This window comes from Rhinoraja longicauda, chromosome 1 (assembly GCF_053455715.1).
Source record: "Rhinoraja longicauda isolate Sanriku21f chromosome 1, sRhiLon1.1, whole genome shotgun sequence".
In the NCBI taxonomy this organism is placed as follows: Eukaryota; Metazoa; Chordata; class Chondrichthyes; order Rajiformes; family Arhynchobatidae; genus Rhinoraja; species Rhinoraja longicauda.
The window spans coordinates 98,729,074-98,753,728 of NC_135953.1; the positions used below are offsets into that span (position 1 = coordinate 98,729,074).

At 43.3% G+C, this 24,655-nt stretch overlaps 2 protein-coding genes across 2 annotated transcripts in view; one reads left to right on the plus strand and one right to left on the minus strand.

Moving 5' to 3' along the window:
• Window positions 1-404: 404 nt before the first annotated feature.
• Window positions 405-18,563, plus strand: LOC144595613 (hematopoietic prostaglandin D synthase-like). The gene is made up of 6 exons (XM_078403198.1): window positions 405-537; window positions 3,144-3,284; window positions 8,613-8,705; window positions 11,827-11,936; window positions 14,384-14,482; window positions 15,759-18,563. The coding sequence occupies exons 2-6, from the start codon at window positions 3,152-3,154 to the stop codon at window positions 15,918-15,920; spliced, it is 597 nt and encodes a 198-aa protein (XP_078259324.1). The 5' UTR covers window positions 405-537; window positions 3,144-3,151; the 3' UTR covers window positions 15,921-18,563.
• Window positions 18,564-22,438: 3,875 nt separating this feature from the next.
• Window positions 22,439-24,655, minus strand: part of LOC144595622 (SWI/SNF-related matrix-associated actin-dependent regulator of chromatin subfamily A containing DEAD/H box 1-like) — a 66,288-nt gene continuing 64,071 nt past the window's right edge. Inside the window, exon 23 of the mRNA XM_078403207.1 lies at window positions 22,439-23,329. Coding sequence (XP_078259333.1) covers window positions 23,271-23,329 — 59 coding nt within the window. The 3' untranslated portion in view covers window positions 22,439-23,270. The remainder of the gene's footprint in view (window positions 23,330-24,655) is intronic.

Consider the following 24,655-nt stretch of genomic DNA (forward strand, 5'->3'; position numbering starts at 1 on the left):
TGGACTCAGTGGCCGATTCTGTACGTTCTGTGCTAACCAGGGGATTGTGTTTATATACAGGGGTTTGTAGCCAACTGAAGCTAGGACTGTAAAATGGCATTAAAATAACGACTCTTGTATATGGACTCAGTGGGCTATTCTGTACATTCTGTGCTAACCAGGGGGTTGTGTTTATATACAGGGATAGTCCTGCTGACCTGTATGCAAATAAAAGCATTTTACTGTGCTTGGGTTGACATGAAAATAAAGAAACCATTGAACTGTTCAGCCATTGATTCATTTGATTCCACTTTTACTTGTCGTGCTCAGATTTCAGAGTAGGCTGGGCACATCCTTGTTTGTAGTTCCGCCCCCTTGCCACTTGGAGCAGCAGTGTGGGTTACGTCACGGAGGAAAGAGTATCTGAAGAGTACTGAGGGGAGGGTGATAAGAGACGTTAGCTAGCTGTGAGACCACAGTCCTCACTTGATGGAACACTAAGTCTGAAGTCTGCAATCCGATCTGATCCACTTTGATGTCAGCACCTTTCGATATAAGGTAACTGAGCAAAGATTATACTACATAGATATCAAAGTGCAGGGGATAAGTATGAAAGTGGATTAAAAGGAATTGTTACATGGTGTGAATGTAGTCTGGGTTGAGCTGTTAACAATTTGCATGTTAACCTCAAGTCCCAATCCAGGTTGTGATGCATCCCAATAAAGTGCTTTCTACGGCAGATCTGTAGAAGTTAGTGAGAGTTGTTGGGGACATGCCAAATTTCCTAAGCCTTCCAAGGAAGTGAAAGGCGGTGTGCTTTCCTGGCCATCGCTTTAATATGGCTAGATTTTGTACGTGATCTTGCATGCCTGTGATACACTCAAAGGCTTAATTTGTTAAACCTTTTAATTCTGGACTACATCCAGAACCTTAAGAAATAGTTTCTGAACATAAACTCCTCTAAAATTCATTCAACGTCATAAATGCTTTGGTCACATAATTCCTTATTCTCTGTAGAAAAGATCACAAACCTGGTCCAACATGATTTAAACCTTTTCACTTCAAGAATGTGACAAAGGCTTGAAACCTGAGTAACTTTCTTAATCTTGTAAATCTTTAAATGTGTACATAACCGAACAAAAACTTCTTAAATTTGTTGAGGAATTCTGAAGCAGCAGAGCTGAGTAGAAAATGCACAGCCACAGCATGTCCCGTGTTGTTCCGAATATAATCGCATTGGGTAGAATCTATCATGGACCTGAGCATCTACAGTAGTTTTTTCCACAACATTTGCTTACACTGTCTTTTGTTGACAGAATATTAGAACTATCTTTGTGTTCCTTTAGTAGACAGTCAGGACTTTTATCCCAGCGTAGAAATGTCAAAGATTAGAGGGCATGGCTTTAAGGAGAGAAGAAAAAGTTGAAAGGAGATGTGCAGGGAAAGTTTATTTTACACAGCGGATGGTGGCTGCTTGGAACGCGTTGCCAGGGGCGGTGGTGGATGTAGATACTGTACGATAGTGACATTTCAAAGGATTTTGGAAAGGCATGTGGATACGCAGAGAATGGAGGGATATGGATCACGAATCAAGTGTTTTATTGTCATATGTCCCTAACAGGACAAAAATCTTACTTGCAGCAGCAGCAGCAGCACCACAGAATATGTAAACAGTACTCTGTAAACAATATGATAAATTTTAAAAAATATATATATTAATGTATATATATATGTATATCTATCTATATATCACTAAAACTCTCATCTTGCATGTGGGTTTGTGTGTTTGTGTGTTTGTGCTTATATTTGTTATGGAAATACAGCCAAAACGGTACGCGATAGTGCAACAATTTAGCCCACCTTACTCACCATTGTCCTGGGGTTCAAATGTTTGTTATATTTAATAGAAATTTCAGTTTTTAAACTTTAAGATTCACTTTTAGACCGTCAGCCATCAGCCGTGTTCGATGTCAAAAAGGACCCGCCCGAGTGACGGGAGTGGCGGCAAATGGGGGGGGGGGGGGGGCTGGGACCCACTAGAGTGATGGGAGTGGCGGACAATGAGGGGGGGGGGTGGGTGATGAGAGCTCTCCTGCTGCTGGAGAGTTTTGGATCAGTTAGGGGAGAGTTGCCGGGCACGCAGGAGAGGTTTGCACCAAACGGGGGTTGCCACGCCCGCAGGAGTGCCCGCAGGAGAGATTTAGACCCAACGGGGTCCACTCCCGTCTAGTGTGTATATATATATATATATACATACATAAAAAATATATAAAAACAAACAATAATGGTGCAAAATCCAATGCCCCAAAATCTATGTAGTTCAGAGCGTATTTGAGGCTGTAGTGTATAATAGCCTGATGGCTGTAGAAAAGAAGCTCTTCCTGAACCTGGACATTATAGTTTTTTGGGCTCCTGTATCTTCTTCCCAATGGCAGGATTGAGATGAGAGTGTGGCCAGGGTGGCGTGGGTCTCTGTTGTTGCTGGCTGCCTTTTTGAGGCAGTGACTCCTGTAAATACCTTTGATGGAAGGGAAGCAGAGGGGGTTTCAGACTGATGTCAGGGGGGTGGGACAAAGGAAGGATATAGGTGGAGACAGGAAGACAGAGGAACTATCTAAAGTTGGAGAAGTCAGTAGTCTGAAGAAGGGTCTCAACCTGAAACGTCGCCCATTCCTTCTCTCCCGAGATGCTGCCTGACCTGCTGAGTTACTCCAGCATTTTGTGAATAAATACCTTTGATGGAAGGGAGGTCAGTACCATAATGCACTGGGCAATATTCACAATTTTTTTGCAGTCTTCTTTGCTCATATCATATCATATCATATCATATATATACAGCGCGGAAACAGGCCTTTTCGGCCCACCAAGTCCGCGCCGCCCAGCGATCCCCGTAAATTAACACTATCCTACACCCACTAGGGACAATTTTTACATTTACCCAGCCAATTAACCTACATACCTGTACGTCTTTGGAGTGTGGGAGGAAACCGAAGATCTCGGAGAAAACCCACGCAGGTCACGGGGAGAACGTACAAAACTCCTGGGCGTTAAAGTTGCCAAACCAGGCCATGATGCAACCAGGGAGAATAATTAATCTTGTTTAGTGTCTATTCCTGTGCTGTACTGTTCTATATTTAACATTTTTATATTGCAATCCCTGACAGGTTTTAAAATGCCAAACTATAAACTGACATACTTCAAATTGAGAGGGAGAGCAGAAACAGTGCGTTACATTTTTGCATACAGTGGGATAAACTATGAAAATGACACCATTGAAAGATCAGTATGGGCCAGCTTAAAACCAAGTAAGTAACATATACTGCAATTTATAATTGTGACATCTGAAGGAATTCAAGAAAGACACATTGATGTAATGCTTTTTATGGTGTCCTAAAACATTTCAAAGCAGATGAAGCTGTAGTGGCCTGGCGGAGGCCAGAGAAAAGGCTGGACGCCAGGCAGGTTTAGTAAAGCTCTTTATTTGGCTGTGAGCCTCTACTCACAGCAAAGTCCACCTCAGGATAAACCACACCCCCCAACGGGCTGACTCTTAACCCCGTAAGCTTGTCCGTCAAGTGACGAGGGGGCTGACCCAAGGAGTGGCCTGATACCCAGGGACTGCCACAAAGCACTCCTTATGTTGAAATCACTATTGTGATGAAGGAAATGGGGCAGTCAGGGTCACAGAATCAGGGTCACAGAGTCATGCTGGACAGAAACAGGCCCTTCAGCCCATCTCGTTCATGCCAACCAAGATGCCCTAATCCAATCCCATTTGCCTCATATGACCCATGTTTCTCAAAAACTTTCTATTCATGTATCTGTCTAAGTGGCTTTTAAATGTTGTTATCGTATCTGGCTCAACGACCTCTTCTGGCAAGTTGTTCCATATACTGACCACCCACAAGGTGGAAAAGCTGCTCCTCAAATTCCTATTAAATCTTGCCACTCTCATCTTAAACCTATATCCTCTAGTTCTTGATTCCCTTACTCTGGATAAACAACTGTGCATTCACCCTATCTATTCCACTCATAATTTTAAACACCTCCGAAATATCATCCCTCAGCCTCCTGAGCTCTAACGAATAAAGATAAACTTATCTTCTCTGCACGCGATCCACATCCCTCCATTCCCTGCATCTCCATGTGCCTACCTAAAAGCCTCTTAAATGCCACTATCGTATGTGCCCCCACCATCACATCTGGCATCATGTTTCAGACAACCAACACTCTCTGTGTAAAATAACTTGCCCCGCACATCTTCTTTAAACTTTGCCTCTCCCACCTTAAAGCTATGCTCTATAGCCTTTGACATTCCCACCTTGTGAATCAGGTTCTGTCTACCAAAGGAACACAAATATATCTCTAGATATATACAAAAAGGTGAAGCAACTCAGTGGGTCAGACAGCATCTCTGGAGAAAAGAAGTAGGTGATATTTCGGGTCAAGACCCTTATTCAGACTGAGAGTCAGGGGAGAGGGAAACTAGAGGTATGAAAAGGTACAAAACAAATCAGAGCCGGTAGCGATGGCCAAAGTGCCTACAATATTGTGAACAATTTTGGGCACCATATCTGAGGAATGAATGAATACGTTTATTGGGCAATTATGTACACATACAAGGAATTTGCCTTGGTGCTCCGCTCGCAAGTAACAACACGGACATACAGTAAACAATTAAGAATAAAACATAAAACATGAAAACATTAAGAATAAAACATTATAGTTTAAACATGTGAATGAAATAAAATACCAGAGCAAAAGGAGGCTGCAGACTTTTGGTTATTGAGTAGAGCTACTGCTCGTGGAAAGAAGCTGTTTTTATGTCTGGCTGTGGCGGCCTTGACAGTCCGGAGTCGCCTTCCTGAGGGAAGTGCTTCAAAGAGTTTGTGGCCAGGGTGAGAGGGGTCAGAGATGATCTTGCCCGCTCGCTTCCTGGCCCTTGCAGTGTACAGTTCGTCAATGGGGGGAAGGTTGCAGCCAACAACCTTCTCAGCTGATCGAACGGTTCGCTGCAGCCTCCGGATGTCGTGCTTGGTGGCTGAGCCAAACCAGACCATGATGGAGAACGTGAGAACAAACTCTACGATGGCAGTGTAGAATTGGACCATCATTGCCTGTGGTAGATTGTGTTTCCTCAGCTGCCGCAGGAAGTACATCCTCTGTTGGGCCTCCCATTTAAGGTCCCTGGAGATGATGGTTCCAAGGAACTTAAATGACTCCACAGATGTGATTGTGGTGTTGTTGATGGTGAGTGGGGGGAGGGGAGGAGGAGCTCTCTTAAAGTCCACAATCAGTTCCACCGTCTTAAGAGCATTGAGCTCCAGGTTGTTATGAAGGCACCAGGACGCCAGTTGTGTCACTTCCTGTCTGTAGGCAGATTCTTCCCCTTCCTGGATCAGCCCAATCAGGGTTGTGTCTTAATGTGCTGGCTCTGGAGAGCGTCTAGAGGAGGTTTACACGAATGATCCCAGGAATGAGTAGGTTTACATCTGATGAATATTTGACAGCACTGGGCCTATATTCGCTGGAGTTTAGATGAGGGGGGGGGCCTCATTGAAACGTACAGAATAGTGAAAGGCTTGGATAGAGTGGATGTGGAGAGGATGTTTCCACTAGTGGGAGAGTCTAGGACTAGAGATCCTAGCCTCAGATTTCAAGGACATTCATTTAGGAAGGAGATGAGGAGGAATTTCTTTAGTCAGAGGGTGGTGAATCTGTGGAATTATTTGCCACTGGTTGTATATATATTTAAGGCAGAGATTAACTGGTTCCTAATTAGTATGGGTGTCAGAGTTTGTGGGGAGAAGGCAGGAGAATGGGGTTAGGAGAGAGAGATAGATCAGCCATAATTGAATGGAGGAGAGACTTGATGGGCTGAATAGCCTAATTCTACTCTTTCGTATGATGTTATGAATGGTCCACTGTTGGCTAAAGAAGGGGTGATAACAAAGGGATCTGAACTGAAACTAGCTGGACAATTAGGGTGGGGGAAGGACAGAGAGAGGGACTGCAATGGTTACTTGAAATTAGAGAAATCAATATTTATACATCTTACAACCCAGCACTTCTAGAATAACACGATTGTCTAATTACTACCGGTTTAATATACGTGCAACTATTTTCGGAATGACACGCTCAAGTTTATGCCTGGTAAACGTACACATCAGCTTTCAAAGTTATCTTGTAAGTACAGTTTTGCTCAACATAAAAAATTCTCAAATGATTGCCTGCACCTATTAAGTTATACTGTATTAGTTTAGTTTAGATACAGTGCAGAAACAAGTCCTTCGGCCCACCGAGTCTGTGCCGACCGGCATTCACCCGTACACTAGTTCTGTCCTACACATTTTGGACAATTTACAGAAGCCAATTAATCTACAAACCTGCACATCTTTTGAGTGTGGGAGGAAACCGAAGCACCCGGAGAAAACCCGCGGGGGCCACAGAGAGAACGTACAAACTCCGGAGAGACAGCACCCATAGTCAGGATGGAATCCAGATCTCTGGTGCTGTAAGGCAGCAACTCTACCGCTGTGCCACTGTGCGTATGTTTATATGTTTAAATGTATCTGCCTTTGGGATATATTTTTCCAAATACGGAACATAAGTGGGGAATTTTCTCAGTTTAATACTTTGATGGTTACCATCATGCTTTTCAGCGAAAAGATTGTACAGATGGAAGGGATAGATTTATAATGTTGTATAATGTGATTTACTCTTATTTATTTCAATTGGCAGCTTAGTCGTGTGGCCTGGCGTATGTTTGATTTAAGCACTTTTTGATTTACTCAGTGTTTTTCAAGCCCATAGCCTCCACGTAAAAAAGGCAAGGGGCATGTGCACTGATGAGCCAAAACATTATGTCCTGATGAGCCAACCATTATGATCACCTGCCTAATGTGCTGTTGGTCCTCCGTGTGCAGCCCCATACGCAGCAGGGTGCGATGCACTGTGTATTGTGACACATTCCTCCCGTGACCACCATTAATATTTTCTGTGACTTGTGCCACAGTAGACCTTCTGTTGGTTCGGACCACTGCTGACCGGGAGCACCCCACAAGCCTTGCCATTTCAGTGATGCTCTGACCCAGTTGTCTGGCCATAACAATTTAGCCCCTGTCAAAGTCGCTCAGGTCTATACTCCTCCCCATTTCTCCTGCATCCAACACGTCAACTTCAAGAACAGATGTTCGCTTGCTACCTAATATATCCCACCCCTTGACAGGTACCATTGTAACAAGATAATCAATGTTATTCACTTCACCTGCCAGTGGTCATAATGTTTAGGCTCATCGGTGTATATAAAAAAAGCACTGGGTACAATCATATCATTTTAAACATACCTGGGCAGCTGATTCACCATGATGTACAAGGCTATGTGGTGGCACAGTGGCACAGTGGTAGAGCCACTGCCTTTCAGCTTCAGAGACCCGGGTTCGATCCTGACCAGGGGTACTGTCTGTTCAAAGTTTATATGTTTCTCCCTGTGACTGCATGGGTTTTCTCCGGGTGCTCCGGTTTCCTCCCACATTCCAAAGCCGTGCAGGTTTGTAGGTTAATTGGCTTCTGTATGTAGGATAGTGCTAGTGTATGGGGTGATCGCCGGTCATTGCAGACTCGGTGGGCCGAAGGGACTGTTTCCATGCTGTATCTCTAAACTAAGCTGTGGACCATGAGCGGATGTAGTGTTTGAGATAGAGTGGATAACGTTCTCAACAACATAATGTGGTGGATAGAAAAGCCCTTTTATCCCTTCTCGTTATGCATACTACATTTTAAAGTCAAGTTTGCCTTGGCTGTTTGGCTGTGTGGTTTCATTCAAGGATAATGGTTTTGGAACAGGTGATATATATCCTTAAACCACATTACAGATTTATAACATCACCCTTGTTGCCCTCAACACCATTAATACAAAAGCAAAATACTGACGAAATGAGGAAATACATATCAGAAAATGTCAGATTGCTCTGGGTGGCACCGTGCCACAGCGGTAAAGTTGCTGCCTTACAATGTCAGAGATCCCGGTTCCATCCTGACTATGGGTGCTGTCTGTACGGAGTTTGCACGTTCTCCCTGAGACCGCATGGGTTTTCTCCAGGTGCTCCGGTTTCCTCCCACACTCCAAAGACGTACAGATTTGTAGGTTAATTGGCTTCAGTAAAATTGTAAATTTTGTCACTAGTGTGAAGGATAGTGATCGCTGGTCGGCGCAGATTCAGTGGGACGAAGGGGCTCTTTTCATGCTGTATGTCTAAGTTCTCTCCTGGTCAGGGAGTTCCCAGAAAAAAGAGATCATCTTTCTTTTTCAGTATTGGAAACAAAATTGTTATGAGTGAGTTTTTGGAATTAAGAAAGATAATAGCACCTCATATTCCACTTGGGTAGGTGACAACCCAACGGTATGAACATTGAATTATACCGTTTCAGGCTAAATCCCACCCCCCACCCCCTCTCTTTTTTGCCTCCTCTCTTCCCCGACAGATTTTGGCGCCATTTTACACAGTCCCAGCTACAGCTGGCCACATTATTCTAGTTTATAAGATGACGTGACAGACCAGTGTGTTTGATATACTGTCCAATATCTTGATGGGGAGAATGGATTTAACTGGTCTGTGTGACTTGTATTCCAGCTCTGCTGTTTAAACAGCTTCCGATTCTGAAGGTGGATAAAATTGAACTGAACCAGAGCACTGCCATAGCGAGGTACCTGGCCAGAGAATCAGGTGATGTTCATCTTTTCTCCTTCACCATTTATATGGTATTTACGTGTTGATGCAGCAGTTTGGAATGTACAATGTGACCTCATTGACACTGAGACATATTCAAAGAACCCAGTTATTTTCATTCCTCCTTTTTAATTCTTTCAGCTCACAAGCGTGTAATCACGATCTCCCAACCTTCCTTGTAGTGAAGTAACTCAGTGGGTCGGGCAGCATCTCTGAGGAACATGGATAGGTGACATTTTGGGTCAAGACCCTTCATGTTGGGAGGTGGAAAAAAGCTGGGAAAGAGGTGGGGTAATGCCAACTTTCTTCCCCTCCTTTACAATCAGTGTGAAGAAGGTTCCTAGCCTGACATGTCATATCATATCATATCATATATATACAGCCGGAAACAGGCCTTTTTGGCCCACCAAGTCCGTGCCGCCCAGCGATCCCCGTACATTAACACTATCCTACACCCACTAGGGACAATTTTTACATTTACCCAGCCAATTAACCTACATACCTGTACGTCTTTGGAGTGTGGGAGGAAACCGAAGATCTCGGAGAAAACCCACGCAGGTCACGGGGAGAACGTACAAACTCCTTACAGTGCAGCACCCGTAGTCAGGATCGAACCCGAGTCTCCGGCGCTGCATTCGCTGTAAAGCAGCAACTCTACCGCTACGCTACCGTGCCTCCCCAAGTTCTCCAGTGATGCTGACTCACCCGCTGAGTTACTCCAGCACTTTGTGGCTTTTTAAATTAACTAGCATCTGCTGGGTTTTTTGTATCTCTACCTTGTGGCCTGTACACTTTTTGTTTTGCACATCTTCTGCAACCAGAACACCATAACAAGTTCCATAAGATCACAAGATCATAAGTGATAGTAGACTTAGGCCATTTGGCCCATCGTCTACTCCGCCATACAATCATGGCTGATCTATCACTTCCTTCTAACCCCATTCTTCTGTATTCTCCCCATAACCTTTGACACCCATATTAATCAAGAATCTATCTATCTCTGCCTTAAATATATCCACCGACTTTGACTCCACAGAATTCTGAGGCAAAGAATTCCACAGATTCACCACCCTCTCACTTATGAAATTCCTCCACATCTCCCTTCTAAAAGAACGTCCTTTAATTCTGAGGCTATGACCCCCAAATGAGTCCTAGACTCTCCCAATAGTGGAAACAATTCTCCACATCCACTCTGTTTTTCACTATTCTGTACGTTTCAATGAGTTTCCCGCCTCATTGTTCTAAACTCCAGCGAATATAGGCCCAGTGCCATCAAACGCTCATCATTTGTTAAGCACATGGAGTAAATATCACCAACAACTTGTCCTGGATCACCCATATTGAAGCTGCAGCCAATGCCTCTAGTTCCTTAGAAAGCTCAGGGAATTTGGCATGTCCCCAAAAATGCTCATCAACTTCTACCGGGCCACCTTAGAAAGCATTTTATCGGGGTACATCACAGCATGATTTGGGAACAGCTCCATCCAAGACCGCAAGAAATTGCAAAGAATTGTGGACGCAGCCCAGACCATCACACGAACCAACCTCCCTTCCACTGACTCCATTTACACCTCCCGCTGCCTCGGCAAGGCCACCAGAATAATTAAGGGCGAGTCGCACCCTGGCCACTCCCTCTTCTTCCCTCTCCCATCAGGCAAAAATATAGAAGTGTGAAAACACACCTCCAGATTCAGGGACAATCTCTTCCCACCTGTTATCAGGCAACTGAACCATCCTACCAAAAACTAGCGAGCGGTCGTGATCTACTATCTACCTCATTGGAGACCTTCGGATAATCTCTATCATTGATTGGACTTTACTGGCTTTATCTTGCACTAAGCGTTATTCATGTTATTCCCCTTATCCACATCTGCACACATTGGATGGTTCGATTGTAATCATCTATAATCTTTCTGCTGCCTGGGTAGCATGCAACAAAAGCTTTTCACTGTACTTCAGTACACGTGACAATAAACTCAACTAAATAACACTGTAACACTATTTGCTGCACTTAAGTAATTTTCCCTTTTGCACTACCCGTGGATGGTTGTGAATGGTTAATCGCACGCATGCATGGAAACAAGTTCTTTGGTGCACCCAGTCCACACTGACCATTGATCACCTTTAGTTAGTTCTATGTTACTCTACTTTTGCATCCACTCCTTACACACCAGGGGCAATTTACAGAGGCCAACTAACCGACAAACTCGCACGTCTTTGGGATGTGGTAGGAAACCAGAGCAGACCCACGCGGCCACAAGGAGAACGTGCAAAGTCCACACAAACAGCACCCGAGGTCAGGATCAAACCTGGGTCTCTGGCGCTGTGAAGCAGCAGATCTACCAGCTGCGCCTCTGTGCTGCCTCAAAGATTGACTGTAGAAGTTTCTGAATTTTGTGTGTAGAAGTTGGGACGTGGAACGACATGTTACAGTTGTACAAGACAGCAGTGAGGCTACATTTAAAGTATTGTGTTCAATTTTGGTCCCCTGCTACAGAGGTCAAGCTGGAAGGGTGCAGTGAAGATTTACAAGGATATTGCCAGGACTTGAGGGTCTGAGCTATCGAGAGAGTTTGAGCAGGCTGGGACTCTATTCCTTGGATCGCAAAAGGATGAGGGGTGATCTTATAGAGATGGGTATGATCAAGAGAGGAATAGATAGGGTAAATTCAAGGTATTTTACCCAGAGTAGGGGAATCGAGAACCAGGTGGCATAGGTTTACGGTGAAGGGGGAAAAGAATTAATAGGAACCTAAGGGGCAACCTTTTTTTTTCACACAAAGGTTGATACTATATATGTAACAAGCTGCCAGAGGAGGCAGTTAAGGAAGGTACAATCACAACGTTTAAAAAACATTTAGACAGGTAGGTACATGGACAGGGCAGGTTTAGAGGGATATGGGCCAAATGCAGGCTGGTGGGACTAGCGCAGATGGGCAATGTTAGTTGGCATGGGGCAAGTTAAGCCGAAGGGCCTGTTTCCATGCTGTATGACCTTAAACAGATTGTAGATTATAGAGGATAGGAATTGATTGGACTGGAATAACATGCAAAGTTTTTCACTGTATCTCAATGCACGTGACAATAATAAACCAATACTGATGACGTTCTTTCTTAGGCCTAGCTGGGAAAAGCAATTTTGAGCAAGCTCAAGTGGATGCCATTGTGGACACAATAAATGACTTCATGAACCTGTTTCCTTGGACTGAGAGAAACGAAACTGTTAAAGTAAGACTGAGCTTTGAACTTTGCACAATGTCACTGATGTTGAGAACAAAATTATCAAAGGGAACTTTTTCTGCTGATGTTGAAATGTTGGCTTTCAATCTGCACAGTGGGGATGTTTAGTTTAGTTTATTTTAGTTTAGAGACAGTGTGGAAACAGGCCCTTTGGCCCACAGAGTCTACGTCAACCAATTATCACCCATACACTAGTTCTGTCCTACACACTAGGGACAATTCACAGTAATCAATTAACTTACAAACCTGCACATCTTTGGAATGTGAGGGGGAGGGGGAGGAACTAGAGCACCTGGAGAAAACCCATGAGGTCACAGGGAGAATGTCCAAACTCCGTACACACAGCACAAAATATGAGAGAACACGTTCTTGGATACTTCTGAGAGCTGCAATTAATATGTAATAGATACAGATAAATATAATAAGAAAAAATTCAATAAACCAATTATGTTTATCTTTTTTTCAGTCAGAGAGTTGTGAATCTGTGGAATTCTCTGCCTCAGAAGGCAGTGGAGGCCAATTCTCTGAATGCATTCAAGAGAGAGCTAGATAGAGCTCTTAAGGATAGCAGAGTCAGGGGGTATGGGGAGAAGGCAGGAACGGGGTACTGATTGAGAATGATCAGCCATGATCACATTGAATGGCGGTGCTGGCTCGAAGGGCCAAATGGCCTCCTCCTGCACCTATTGTCGATTGTATGTTGCATAGATACAGCTAGGCTCTTCTAACTCCTCTAGCTTCACAATTCACAACTTTACAATCTTTTTTCTCACACCTTCTGTCTTTTCATCTCTGGCCGTAGTCTAACCATCTGCCTATCAAAACACTCCTGTGCTTGTGTTCACCTATTACCCGCCATCCTGTGTCCTGATCTTATAGAGGTGTATAAAATCATAAGGGGAATAGATACACAGTATTTCACTTCCAGTAGGGGAATCAAGAATGAGAGGGATTCGAATTAAGGTGAGGGGGAAAGGATTTAATGCAAACCTGAGGGGCAACTTTGTTTTACTAAAATAGTTTTTAATTACTCTCAAAGAATATCTCCCTCCTTCTTGTCAATTTTATGTCGCATCCCAGATACCTCTCCAAATTATTTGTTTTACTTTCATCGGTGACATTAGGCGTCTTTATTTAATCTAATAATGGAATAACCATGCATCAAAACTGGTCTGTCTGACACAAACGGAAAGGCATGGTTATCTGAAATACAGGCCCACCACCGATTTTCCGGCAAACTTGGTCCCAGAGGCTTTCTGGATTATCCATTTTGCCGGACTAACAGAGGTCATGGCCTCCGAGAGGAGTCAAACGGTACCATAACAGTCTGCCATGGCCTTCGAGGGGCCAAGGTACCGGGCCGCAAAGTCGGCCTCGGAAGTCGGATATGGGAACGGATCTGCTAGCTCCAGCCGGACCCGAGTTCCAGCCGATTGGCGCTGAAGCCCCAATGAGGTTGAGATCAGCCACCTCACCCGGCCTAGGCACCACATTGTCGGGGGGGGGGGGAGTGCGTTCTTGTAATTTTGTCCAGATTAAGGGAGGTGAAGGACCACCCATTGCCAGAAGGTCATCGGTAGTGAACGTGTTGTTGAATAAAATATACTGCCCTCACTGTTGCAAATTTGTACCATGGGACCACTTGGCAGAACTTAGTAGGGGTGGCCCTAACCTTTCAATTGTCACCACAATGTCCCCTCCCCCCATCACAACTTTAAATCTTCACTCACTCATCCCGTTTTGATCAGAACCTCAAGTCATTGACTCTACCAGCTGCTCCACTGTGCCGCCTTGTTGCTGCCTGACACTCCTATATATGGCCATTGCTTCGAGACACATCTCTGGGGCTTCTGACTGTTATATCAGCTCCTTCTTATTAAGAAAGGAATGCAGCACAATCTATTCTGTGACTGCCTCCTCAGTTAGTTTGAGCATCCAACCTTTCAATGTCTCAGCACATGCCTTGTGTCATGTCTTTTGGTCTCATAAGTTCATGTTCATAAGTTATAGGAGCAGAATTAGGCCATTCACTCCATCAAATCTAGTCCGCCATTCAATCATGGCTAATCTATCTTTCCCTCTCAACTCCATTCTCCTGCCTTCTCCCCATAACCCCTGACACACTTACTAAACAAGAATCTGTCAATCTCCACCTTAAAAATATCTATTGACTTGACCTCCTCAGCCACCAGTGGCAATGAATTCCAGATTCACCACCCTGAGACAAAGAAATTCCTCCTCACTTTTCTAAAGGTGCGCCCTTCTGCGGCTGCGCTCCCTGGTCCTAGACACTCCCATTAGTGGAAACGGGGAACTGATCTTGAAATGCTTCGAGCTCAGACATTACCTTCGCCCATTGAGTAAATAACTCGCATTTAATTTATAGTCCAAGCTGGTTGTTTATTTGCATGAGGTAACAACTTTCTACTTTCCAGCAAAAGATGAATGAAGATATTGTCACCAACAACATACCCATACTTCTGAATGGTCTGAGCAAGCTCCTCGGGGACCAAGACTGGTTTGTTGGCAACTCAGTGAGTATAACCTAATGAGCTTTAGAACATACAGTACAGCACAGAAACAGGCCCTCAGTCCACCATATCCATGCGGAACATGATGCCAAATGAAACAAATCCTCTCTGCCTCCACGTGATCTATATCCCTCCAGTCCCTGCATACCCATATGCTTAGAGATCGGGTAAACACACAGAGTATCACAGTCTCTTGCCCAGAGTAAGGGAATCGAAAACCAGAGGACATAGGTTAACGGTGAGGGGGAAAAGTTTTAATAGGAACCTGAGGGGTAACTTTTTCCACAGACGGTGGTGGGTACATGGAACGAGCTGCCGGAAGGGGTAGTTCAGGCATGATGGTCGGTGTGGCCAAATTGGGCCGAAGGACCTGTTTCCACACTCTATGACTCTAAGCAAAGGCCTCTTCAAAGTCATCATGGTTCATGCCTTTCTCCACCTCCACCCCTGGCAGCACATTCCAGGCACCCACCACTCTCCATAAAAAGAAATTGCCCTGCACATCTCCTTTACACTTTGCCCTCTCATCTTAAAACTCTTAATCCTCTGCAAGATGGCGGAGAAGCCTAGCGACTCTATGCATGTTGTTCCTAGAAGTGGATCTGCTATCATTTATTACAATCACTCCACTCTTTTAAATCTTCATCTCTGTACACTATGGTCCCCTTGATTGTAATCATGTATAGTCTTTACACTGACTGGATAGTATGCACCAAAAAAGCTTTTCACTGTACCCTTGGTACATGTGACAATAAATAAAACTAAAAATCAAACTGTTCCCTAAACTGGGAAAAAGATTCTGACTGTGTACCCTATGTATACCTCTCATAAATTTATACAGTCCATCAGCCCCCAGCACTCCGGAAAGAACAATTTAATGATTGCGGCAATCATTTGTGGCAACAATTTAATTTGGGGCAGCACAGCTTTAGAGTTGCTGCTTTACAGCGCTCGAGGCCAAAGTTCAATCTTGACTACGGGTGCAGAATTTACAGAATATGTACGTTTTCCCTGTGACCACATGGGTTTTCTCCGGGTGCTCTAGTTTCCTCCCACACTCCAAAGGTGTACAGTTTGTAGGTTAATTGGCTTTAATAAAATTGTGATTTGTCCCCAGAGCGAAGGATAGTACAAGTAGGTACAATGTGATCACTGGTCGACGTGGACCCAGTGGGCTGAAGGGCCTTTTTCTGCACTGTGTCTCTAAAGTCTAAAGATTGTTAATGTTCAAATTATTTAACTGTGCGAAAAATAGTTTTAATAATACTTTTACTTCTAGGTTACCTGGGCAGATTTTCACTGGGCCGTCTGTTCGATCACCCTCAGCTATCTAAATGCCGACTTGCATAGCCATCCTACATTATTAGCCTTGAAGGAACGTGTGGAAGCTCTCCCTCAAATCGCAGCTTGGATAGAGCGGAGGCCAAATACTCCACTGTAAAGTTACTGCATCAGTTCTCTGGAGAAACTATTACAGCACTTAATTGGATTTCAGTTTTACGGACGACAGTATCATTCTTCAAGCAAGTATTTTTAAATTGCCAGCGCCAGTCTTGATCTTGCTATAGATTTCAAAGATACAAGCTTCGAGTTTCTAATTTGTGAGCCTGTTTGAAAGGTTTGGAATTTCTTCCATTAGATGAGATCAATATGTTGAGCTAATGGAGGTGTGTGAAGGACCTGATAACCTGAAAGGGCATCCATTCCCCTGAACGGAGCTGAAATAAAGCTGGTGGAGCTGCTGCCCCACAGCGCCAGAGACCCGGGTTTGACCCTGACCTCGGGTGCTGTCTGTGTGGAGTTTGCACCACGCGAGTTTCCTCGAGGTACTCTGGTTTCTTCCCACGTCCAAAAGCCTTGCGGGTTTGTCGGCTGATTGGCCTCTGTAAATTGCTCCGAGTGTATAGGTTGGATGTAAATGTAGATAACATAGTAATAGTGTGAATGGGTGATCGATGGCGGTGGACTTGGTGGGCCAAAGTCGTATGGAGATCCATGTTGTATCTCCAAACTAAACTGTTATCACTAAATGGCCTAAACACATATTTTGTGCAACGTTAGGAAGTATCTCTTCATAAAGGACAGTGCAAATCAATATCCTTCCCCCAAAAGTAGACGGGATTTAATGGAATGATTTAGACCTGAGTGATAAGATTATTGATGGTAGTTGTGGATCTATAAGTGAGATGCAGATCAACCTCAGGAGATGGCTCAAAATGCTGGACTAACTCAGCAGGTCATCACAGGAGAACATGGTCAGGCAATGTTTCAGGACAGGATCATTCTTCAGACTTGAGTCACCTCAGGAGATTGCTGGCATTCAGCTGCATCGTAACACGTGGGACAAATGTCAGCCTGTTTTTTTTATGCGACTTCTGGTTACATCTACTTATGGGACATTACCTTCTTGATCTCAGAATGAAAGATTTGAATGAATAATTTAGACAATTGAATCAGAACCACATTTTTAAAATTTGCAGATAGTACTAAATTGGGTTTACGAAAAAATGCCAGATCACAAGATATTAGTTAAATTGCAGAATAAACACGTTGGAAATAAATTTAAGCAAGTGATAAAATACACTTATGTAAAAATAAAGAAACTAAATAAAATTCAATGGGGCCTTCATATCCATTGATATCCATTGATATTGGTTTGTTATTGTCCCGTGTACCGATATAGTGATCATTTTTTGTTTGTATATTATCCGGACAAATCAAACTATACATGAATATAATCAAGGTACTCTCAAGTACAACAGGTAGTGCAAAGAGAAAAATACAAGGTGCAAAAACTTGATTTGATTCCAAGATGGCGCCCAACCCAGGCAACTCTGTGCTCTGTGCAGAAATGGATCTGCAATCACGCATCACAATCGGTCCACACTTTTACATCTCGACTCCAATCTGTACACTGTGGATGGATCGATTGTAATCGCGTATTGTTTTTTTGCTAACTGGTTAGCATGTAACAAAAGTTTTTCACTCGACCTCGGTATACGCGACAATAACCTAAACTCAAACTTGAAACATGTACCACCATATTCAGGAACAGCTTCTTTTCTACTATTATTAGACCACCGAATGCAAAATTCAGAATATAGTTATAACGTCGGTCAGAGAAAGTACAGATTTTAAAAAGTGCATGCTTTGCAATGAGATAGGTTGGAGAATGTGTCTACATCCCAGCTTATGGGAGGACTGTTCTGTTGTCTGATAACAGCAGGGAAGAAGCTGTTCCTGAATATGGTGGAATGTACCCTCAAGCATTTTGCCTGACATGAGAGGGGGGAGAGGGGGAAGAGAGGGAATGACCAGAGTGAAAATCGTCTTTCAACCACACAAGCCAATAAAAGTAGCAGTGGAGCCAACCCAAGCAATTTCTAGAGGAATAGAAATGAGCAGTAGTGCGCTTGTGCTAAACTTTCCTTCGCTAGTGTTGAGATTGCACTTGAAATACCGCAGCCAATTTTAGTCACTAATATTGTACGTGAAGTGCCAAGTAAAGATTTCCAAGGATAGTGACAGAAATGTTAGGTTATAGTTATCAGAAAAAGATCAACATAGTGGCTACCATATTTCTTCCAGAAAGCTTAAGGGAAGAAGCCTTTGCAATTTTTAAATAATTTCACAGAACAAGACAGAGGCGCAGCTGTAGAGTTGCTGCCTTACAGCACCAGATATATGGGTTCGATCCTGACTACGGGTGCTGTCTGTATGGAGTTTGTATGTTCTCCCTGTGACTGAACCCTAACCCTGTTTCAACACTGTATCTCTAAACTGAACAAAACAGTGGGGAAAAACAAAACTAGAGGCCATGAAAGTAAACTCCCAGAAATCAAATAGTAAATTCAGAATGCCTGTTGAGATGAAAATGCAGAGCGGTTTGAGATGAATAACAGGTGTAATACAGGCGCTAGATAATTCCAAAATGATATGGAAAATGTCTAAAATTACTTAGACACACATATATATATATACATCTATATGTGTACATATTCTGCCAAAAAGTATAATAGTAACAAAGCTGCTTATTCATCTAAGCAATTCTACATGTGTAACTGATATAATGTTGTGGAATAAAGGCACCTTTACAAAAAATATTTTCAGTTGTGCTTTTCTTATGGATAAGCTATTATGCTTACCTGTTTATTTAATCACATATCAGGACATCGATGAGGTCATGTTGCAGCTTTATAAAACTTTGGTTACACTGCATTTGAGGTATTGAGTTCACATAAAAAGAAGGGTGAGGAGGCTTTGGAGTGGGTGCAGGTTTATCAGAACAGTACCTGGATTAGAAGGATTAGCTATAAGGGGAAGTTGGACAGACTTGGATTGTTTTCTCTGGAACACAAGAGGCTGATAGAAGTATATAAAATTATGTTATTGATAAGGTAGACAGTCAGAAACCTTATCCCAGGGTGAAAATGGTAAAAAGGGCAGCACAGTGCTGCAACGATAGATTTGCTGACTTGCAGTGCCAGAGATGCAGGTTCGATCCCGACAATGAGCACTGTCTGCAAGGAGTTTGTACGTTCTCCCTGTGACCGCGTGGGTTTCAAGGTCAGTTTATTGTCACATGTACCAATTAAGGTACAGTGAAATTAGAATTACGGTACAGCCAGACTAAAAAAAAAAGCAACAAGACACACAACTGCATAAAAGTTAACATTAACATCCACCACAGCGGATTCCCCATGTTCCTCACTGTGATGGAAGGCAAGGTCCAATCTCCTTCCTCTTTATTCTCCCACGGTTGGGGCAGTCGAACCATCCACAGTCGGCGCGATCGAAGCTCCCGTAGCCGGCAGTCGAAACTCCCGTGTCGGTGCGGTCGAAACTCCTGCGGCCTGGAATCCCCGATGTCGGTTTCAAACCAGAGAACACAGGCTCCGCGATGTTAAAGTCCCGCAGGCTCCCACGGTTGGAGGCCCAACGACGACCCCACACGGGGATCGCGAACGCCATGATGGTAATTCCGCAGGCTCCCGCGATGGAGCACTCGATCGATCTCCAGCAAAGGCCGCCAACTCCACGATGTTAGGCCGCAGTGCGGACGGAGATACAATACGGAAAAAAAAAGAAAATTGCATCTCCATCTAAGAGATTAGAAAAAGTTTTCCCCCACATAAAACAAGCTACAAGCTAAAGAACACTAAGATACATACATTTAACACATACAAAGCAGACACAAAGAAGGAAAGGACAGACAGACTGTTGGCGAGGTAGCCGTTGCCACCCGTATTCCAAATATGTGCAGGTTTGTAATAATTAGCTTCTGCAAATTGTCCCTAGTGTGTAGGATAGAACTAGTTTATAGGTAATTGCTGGTCAGCGCGGGCTCAGCTGTTTCCACATTGTATCTTTTAACTGGAGGGCTTTGTGGTGAGGGGGGGGGGGGAAGTTTAAAAGGATAACCAGGGGTGGTGGTGGGTGGAGGAGGCAGATACAACAGTAGCATTTAAGAGGCTTTTAGATAGGCACATGGATATGCAGGGAATTTGGGATATAGATCACATGCAGGCAAAAGAGATTAGTTTAATTTGCCATCATGTTCGGCACAGACCAGTGTTACAGCACAGGAACAAGCCCTGTGCTGTGTACTTCCAGAAAAAAATAATTCAACAGGTGATACAGAAGTTTGAAAACGCATACCTTCAGATTCAGGGACAGTTTCTTCCCAGCCGTTATCAGGCAAATGAACTCTCAATTGGCGAGTCCTCTCACCAACTAGAGAGCGGTCCTGACCTCCCATCTACGTCATTGGAGACCTTTGAACTATCTTTAATCGGACTTTATCTCGCACTAAACGTTATTCCTTTTTTTTTCGGTACACTGTGGACGACCTGATTGTAAACATGTATAGTCTTTCCACTTACTGGATAGCATGGAACAAAAGCGCTTTTCATGGTACACATGGTAATAATAAACTAAACCAAAGTACAAGTCATAGTCAAATCACAGAACAAATAATTCCTTTGGCCAACTGAGTCGGTATCAAGCATCCACCATGTTAACCCGACACAAATCCAGTGTTTTTGTTATTCTTTCCATATTCCCATCACCACATTTGTCCCGATTCCATCACTCACTGTCACTGAGTGACTTACTATTGCCAATTAGTGTACCAACTCCCATGTCTTTGGAATGTGGAAGGACACTTTCCAAGTACCTTGGATAGTACCAAACCTATACAGTGACAGGGAGAACATGCAAACCCCACATAGACAGAAACCGAGGTGAGGATGTGAACGTGCACTGAAGCAGCAGCTCTTTTAGCTGTGTTGCTTTATCACCTCAAACTACTGCAAATTGGCAAAGGCCATTCAGATGTTGGCTACAGGCAACTAAAAAATTCATAGGTGTACAAAAAAATGACTAAACAATCTGTGAAGCACTTTGTAAATACAAGGAACCGCAGATGCTGGTTTAAAAAATTCAGGTGACGTTTCAGATCGGGATTCTTCTTCAAAGTCTGAAGAACGTCCCCGACCCGAAACGTTACCTACCTAGTCTGAAGGGACCAGATTTGAAAGGACATCTATCCATTTTCTCCAGAAATGCTGCCTGACTCACTGAGTTACTCCAGCAATTTGTGACTTTGAAGTACCTCAACAGGTCATTAGATAGATGCAATGCAAAAATAAGATGCTAGGCAAAAATAAGATACTATGCAAAAATAAGATGCTAGGCAAAAATAAGATACTATGCAAAAATAAGATGCAATGCAAAAATAAGATGCTATGCAAATAAGCTATCCATATCACTGGGGTTTAGAAGGATGAGTGAGGGGCCACGACTTACCGAATAGTGAATACTGGATAGAGTATATGTGACATTATAGCATCATTGAATCATCCTGGCAGTGGAGAAGGCAAGGACACACAAGTCACTGTGGGAATGGGAAGAGGAATGGCTGGCAACCAGAAGGTCCAGATAGCCACAGTGGACAGAGCGCAGTTGCTCAGCATCATGATCGCCTAATCTGCAAATATCCGGATTGTTGCTGGAATCAAGATACAAATCTCAAATATCCTAACTTCCTTCCATTGAGTTCTAAAGGAAAGAGCAATGCTTTAAAGCGCATTGTCTTTTGAAAAATGGGAAATTAGAACAAGGTAGCAGTGTGGGAGAAAGGGCTTGTTTCCATGCTGTGTCTTTAACCTAGAAACAAAAAGAAATGCAAATGTTTCCATTATTTGATTAGCATTGATATTTGCATTTTAACTTCCCGAGTTCCTTTCCCAACTGAGCGGCAGGGTGGCGCAGCATAGAGTTGCTGCTTTACAATGCCAGAGACCTAGCTTCGATCCAGTCCATGGGTGCTGTCTGTACAGAGTTTGTACGTTCTCCCTGTGACTTGCGTGGGGTATCTCCGGTTTCCTCCCACACTCCAAAGACGTACAGGTTTGTAGGTTCATTGGTTTCGGTAAAAGAAAAGTTAAATTGTCCCTCGTGTGTGCAGGATAATGTTAGTGTGCTGGGATCGCTGGTCGGCGTGGACTTGGTGGGCCAAAGGGCCTGTTTCTACGCTGTATCTCTAAACTAAACTGCTTTGTTCGATTGTTCAAAACATTCACTAATGAGCATCACTAATATGCATGCAATATCAGGACAGAATATAGATCAATCTCAATTAATAGTGTGAAAGGACAATAGATCCATTTAACTGCCAAATCTAATTGGCTCTATCACATGCAGCATCAGCCACAGCTACCATCCTCCAGTCCAAAACCAGAATAGAAGTGCTATGAAAAATATTTATAATTATATTTAAAACAATACTTCAAATTAATACAAAGGTCTTGTCAATAAAAGTAGCTGCCAAATCTAATTGGTTATATCAAGCACAGTGTGGCATCAGTCTCTGCCACTGATCTCCAGTCTTTTCTCTTTATTGGTAACCTTAAAACCAGAACAGAAAAGCTACAAAATTTTTTTTTGCACTGCGTTTACTTTAAAACAGCAGAATCTTTATTTGCACTTAATTCTCCTTTCCATTTAATAACAATACAGAGGATCGGGTAAACAAATATGGCCCCATCAATTGTAGTCAGCACAACGCACGTACAAAGTAACATTAAGAATTCCACTTATGAGCACAACGATGCCCACACAGAATTTACTGTAGCTGAGGTAGGAAGTCTACAGAAATGTTAAGGTGACCACAAATTGAGATATTCTTTGCTTGATGTGTTTATAGAATCTAGAACCGGTGGGCTTAGAACATTTTCTCAGCAGGTTTACAGTTCTAATAAGCACTACATTTCTCATCAGAGTTCAATGAAAGCCAATCTACGGAAGTACAGAATCCAAAGAGAATTCAATGTCAGAACAAAAACCAAGTGGTCTGAAAAAGTTATTAAAGTTACAGGCACATTGATTAGACAAATACAAACAGGAATGGACTGTAGTGCTGTGCCACCCGTGCTTGCATTTGACACAAATTGCTCATTGACATTATACTGCTGAAAGAAGTCAGTCGGTGGCTTAACTGTGGAACGACAGCAATACAACAATAATACTCATTTTCACTTTGCATCTGCTGTGGCTGCAGGCAGTGAGAATATGGACTGGTATCTCACTTAAAATGTACTCATTTCCTTTCCTCGTTTAAAACCGCATTCAAAATCCTCCTACGTCACAATGCAACAGACAAGATTTTGGTGCACATTCATCCCAATTGCAGGATCAAAGTTTTGAAACTCTCCACTTTGCATTTCGCACAGACCTCAGCATACTTGTCCCAACGGCACTTACAAAGTCTTTCGGAAAGGAAAAATCATTGCTACAATCCTAATGAAGTCTTCAATAGAGTTGCCATGTTCAACGGAATGCTCCCCTCACCTGTTTAAAAGAAAGGAAACTGATATTATAAACTACATTGGAATTACTATGCTCCAAAAATATATTTTTATAAAAGCACAATGGCGCAGCTGGTGGAGCTGATGCTTCAGCACCAGGGACTCGGGTTCGAACCTAATCTCTTTGTGGAGAACGCGGTTGAATGAGTTTGATCATGCTTTTCCATTTTGAATATGAATGCCCTTCCATTTTGAATATGAAGCAGCAGTCGGAGCTGCCGCCTCACAGCACCAGAGTCACAGATTCAATCCCAACCCTGGGTGATGTCTGTGTGGAGTTTGCACGTTCTTCCCGTAACCCGAGTAGGTTTCCTCCGGGTGCTCCGGTTAGCTCCCACATTCCAAAAGACGCATGGATTTGTAGGTTAATTGGCCTCTGTAAATTGCCCTCCAGTATGGAGAGAGTGGATGAGAAAATGGGATAACACAGAACTAGTGTGAAGGGGTTTATTTCACAAAATGCTGGAGTAACTCAGCAGGCCAGGCAGCATCTCAGGAGAGAAGGAATGGGTGACGTTTCGTGTCGTGACCCTTCTTCAGTCTGAAGAAGGGTCTCGACCCAAAACGTCACCCATTCCTTCTCTCCTGAGATGCTGCCTGACCTGCTGAGTTACTCCAGCATTTTGTGAAATAAATACCTTCGATTTGTACCAGCATCTGCAGTTATTTTCTTACACTAGTGTGAAGGGGTGATCGCTGGTCGGCTTGGACTCGGTGCGCTCAAAGGTCAGTTCCTATACTGTATCTCTAAACTAAAATAAAAATGCTAAATCTTGGGATCACTAGTTTATATATTCAGCATTTTGTAATTATGATTAACATTTTCTTGAAGCTAGTTAATAACAACCATGAGAACACAAGCACAAGGATGAGGAGAGGATAATCCTGTCCTTTGATCCCAAAGAATAGCGAACCAGGCTCTCAGTTGAGCTTTTACCTCAGCACCACCCTAACAAGAGGATCAAGAGTTAATGTCCAGTAATCGATCTATCGATAAAAGACACAAAGTGCAGGGGTAACTCAGCAGGTCAGGCAGCATCCCTGCAGAATATGGATCAGTCACAATTTGGGCTGGGACTCTTCTTGAGACCATGGGTGTCATTCCGAAACTCTATGTACCCATGTTCTCCAGAATTTTACGTAATTCAGTGGAGTACTCCTCTCCCTCATCAAGAATTCACTATACTTGATGATGCCTCATCAACATCATGCTGCCTGAGGAAAATCAAAAACCAGTTACACCCTGCTCGTTCCCTCTTCTCCCTTTGGGCAGAGGATACAAAATATTGAAGGCACCTACCACCAGATT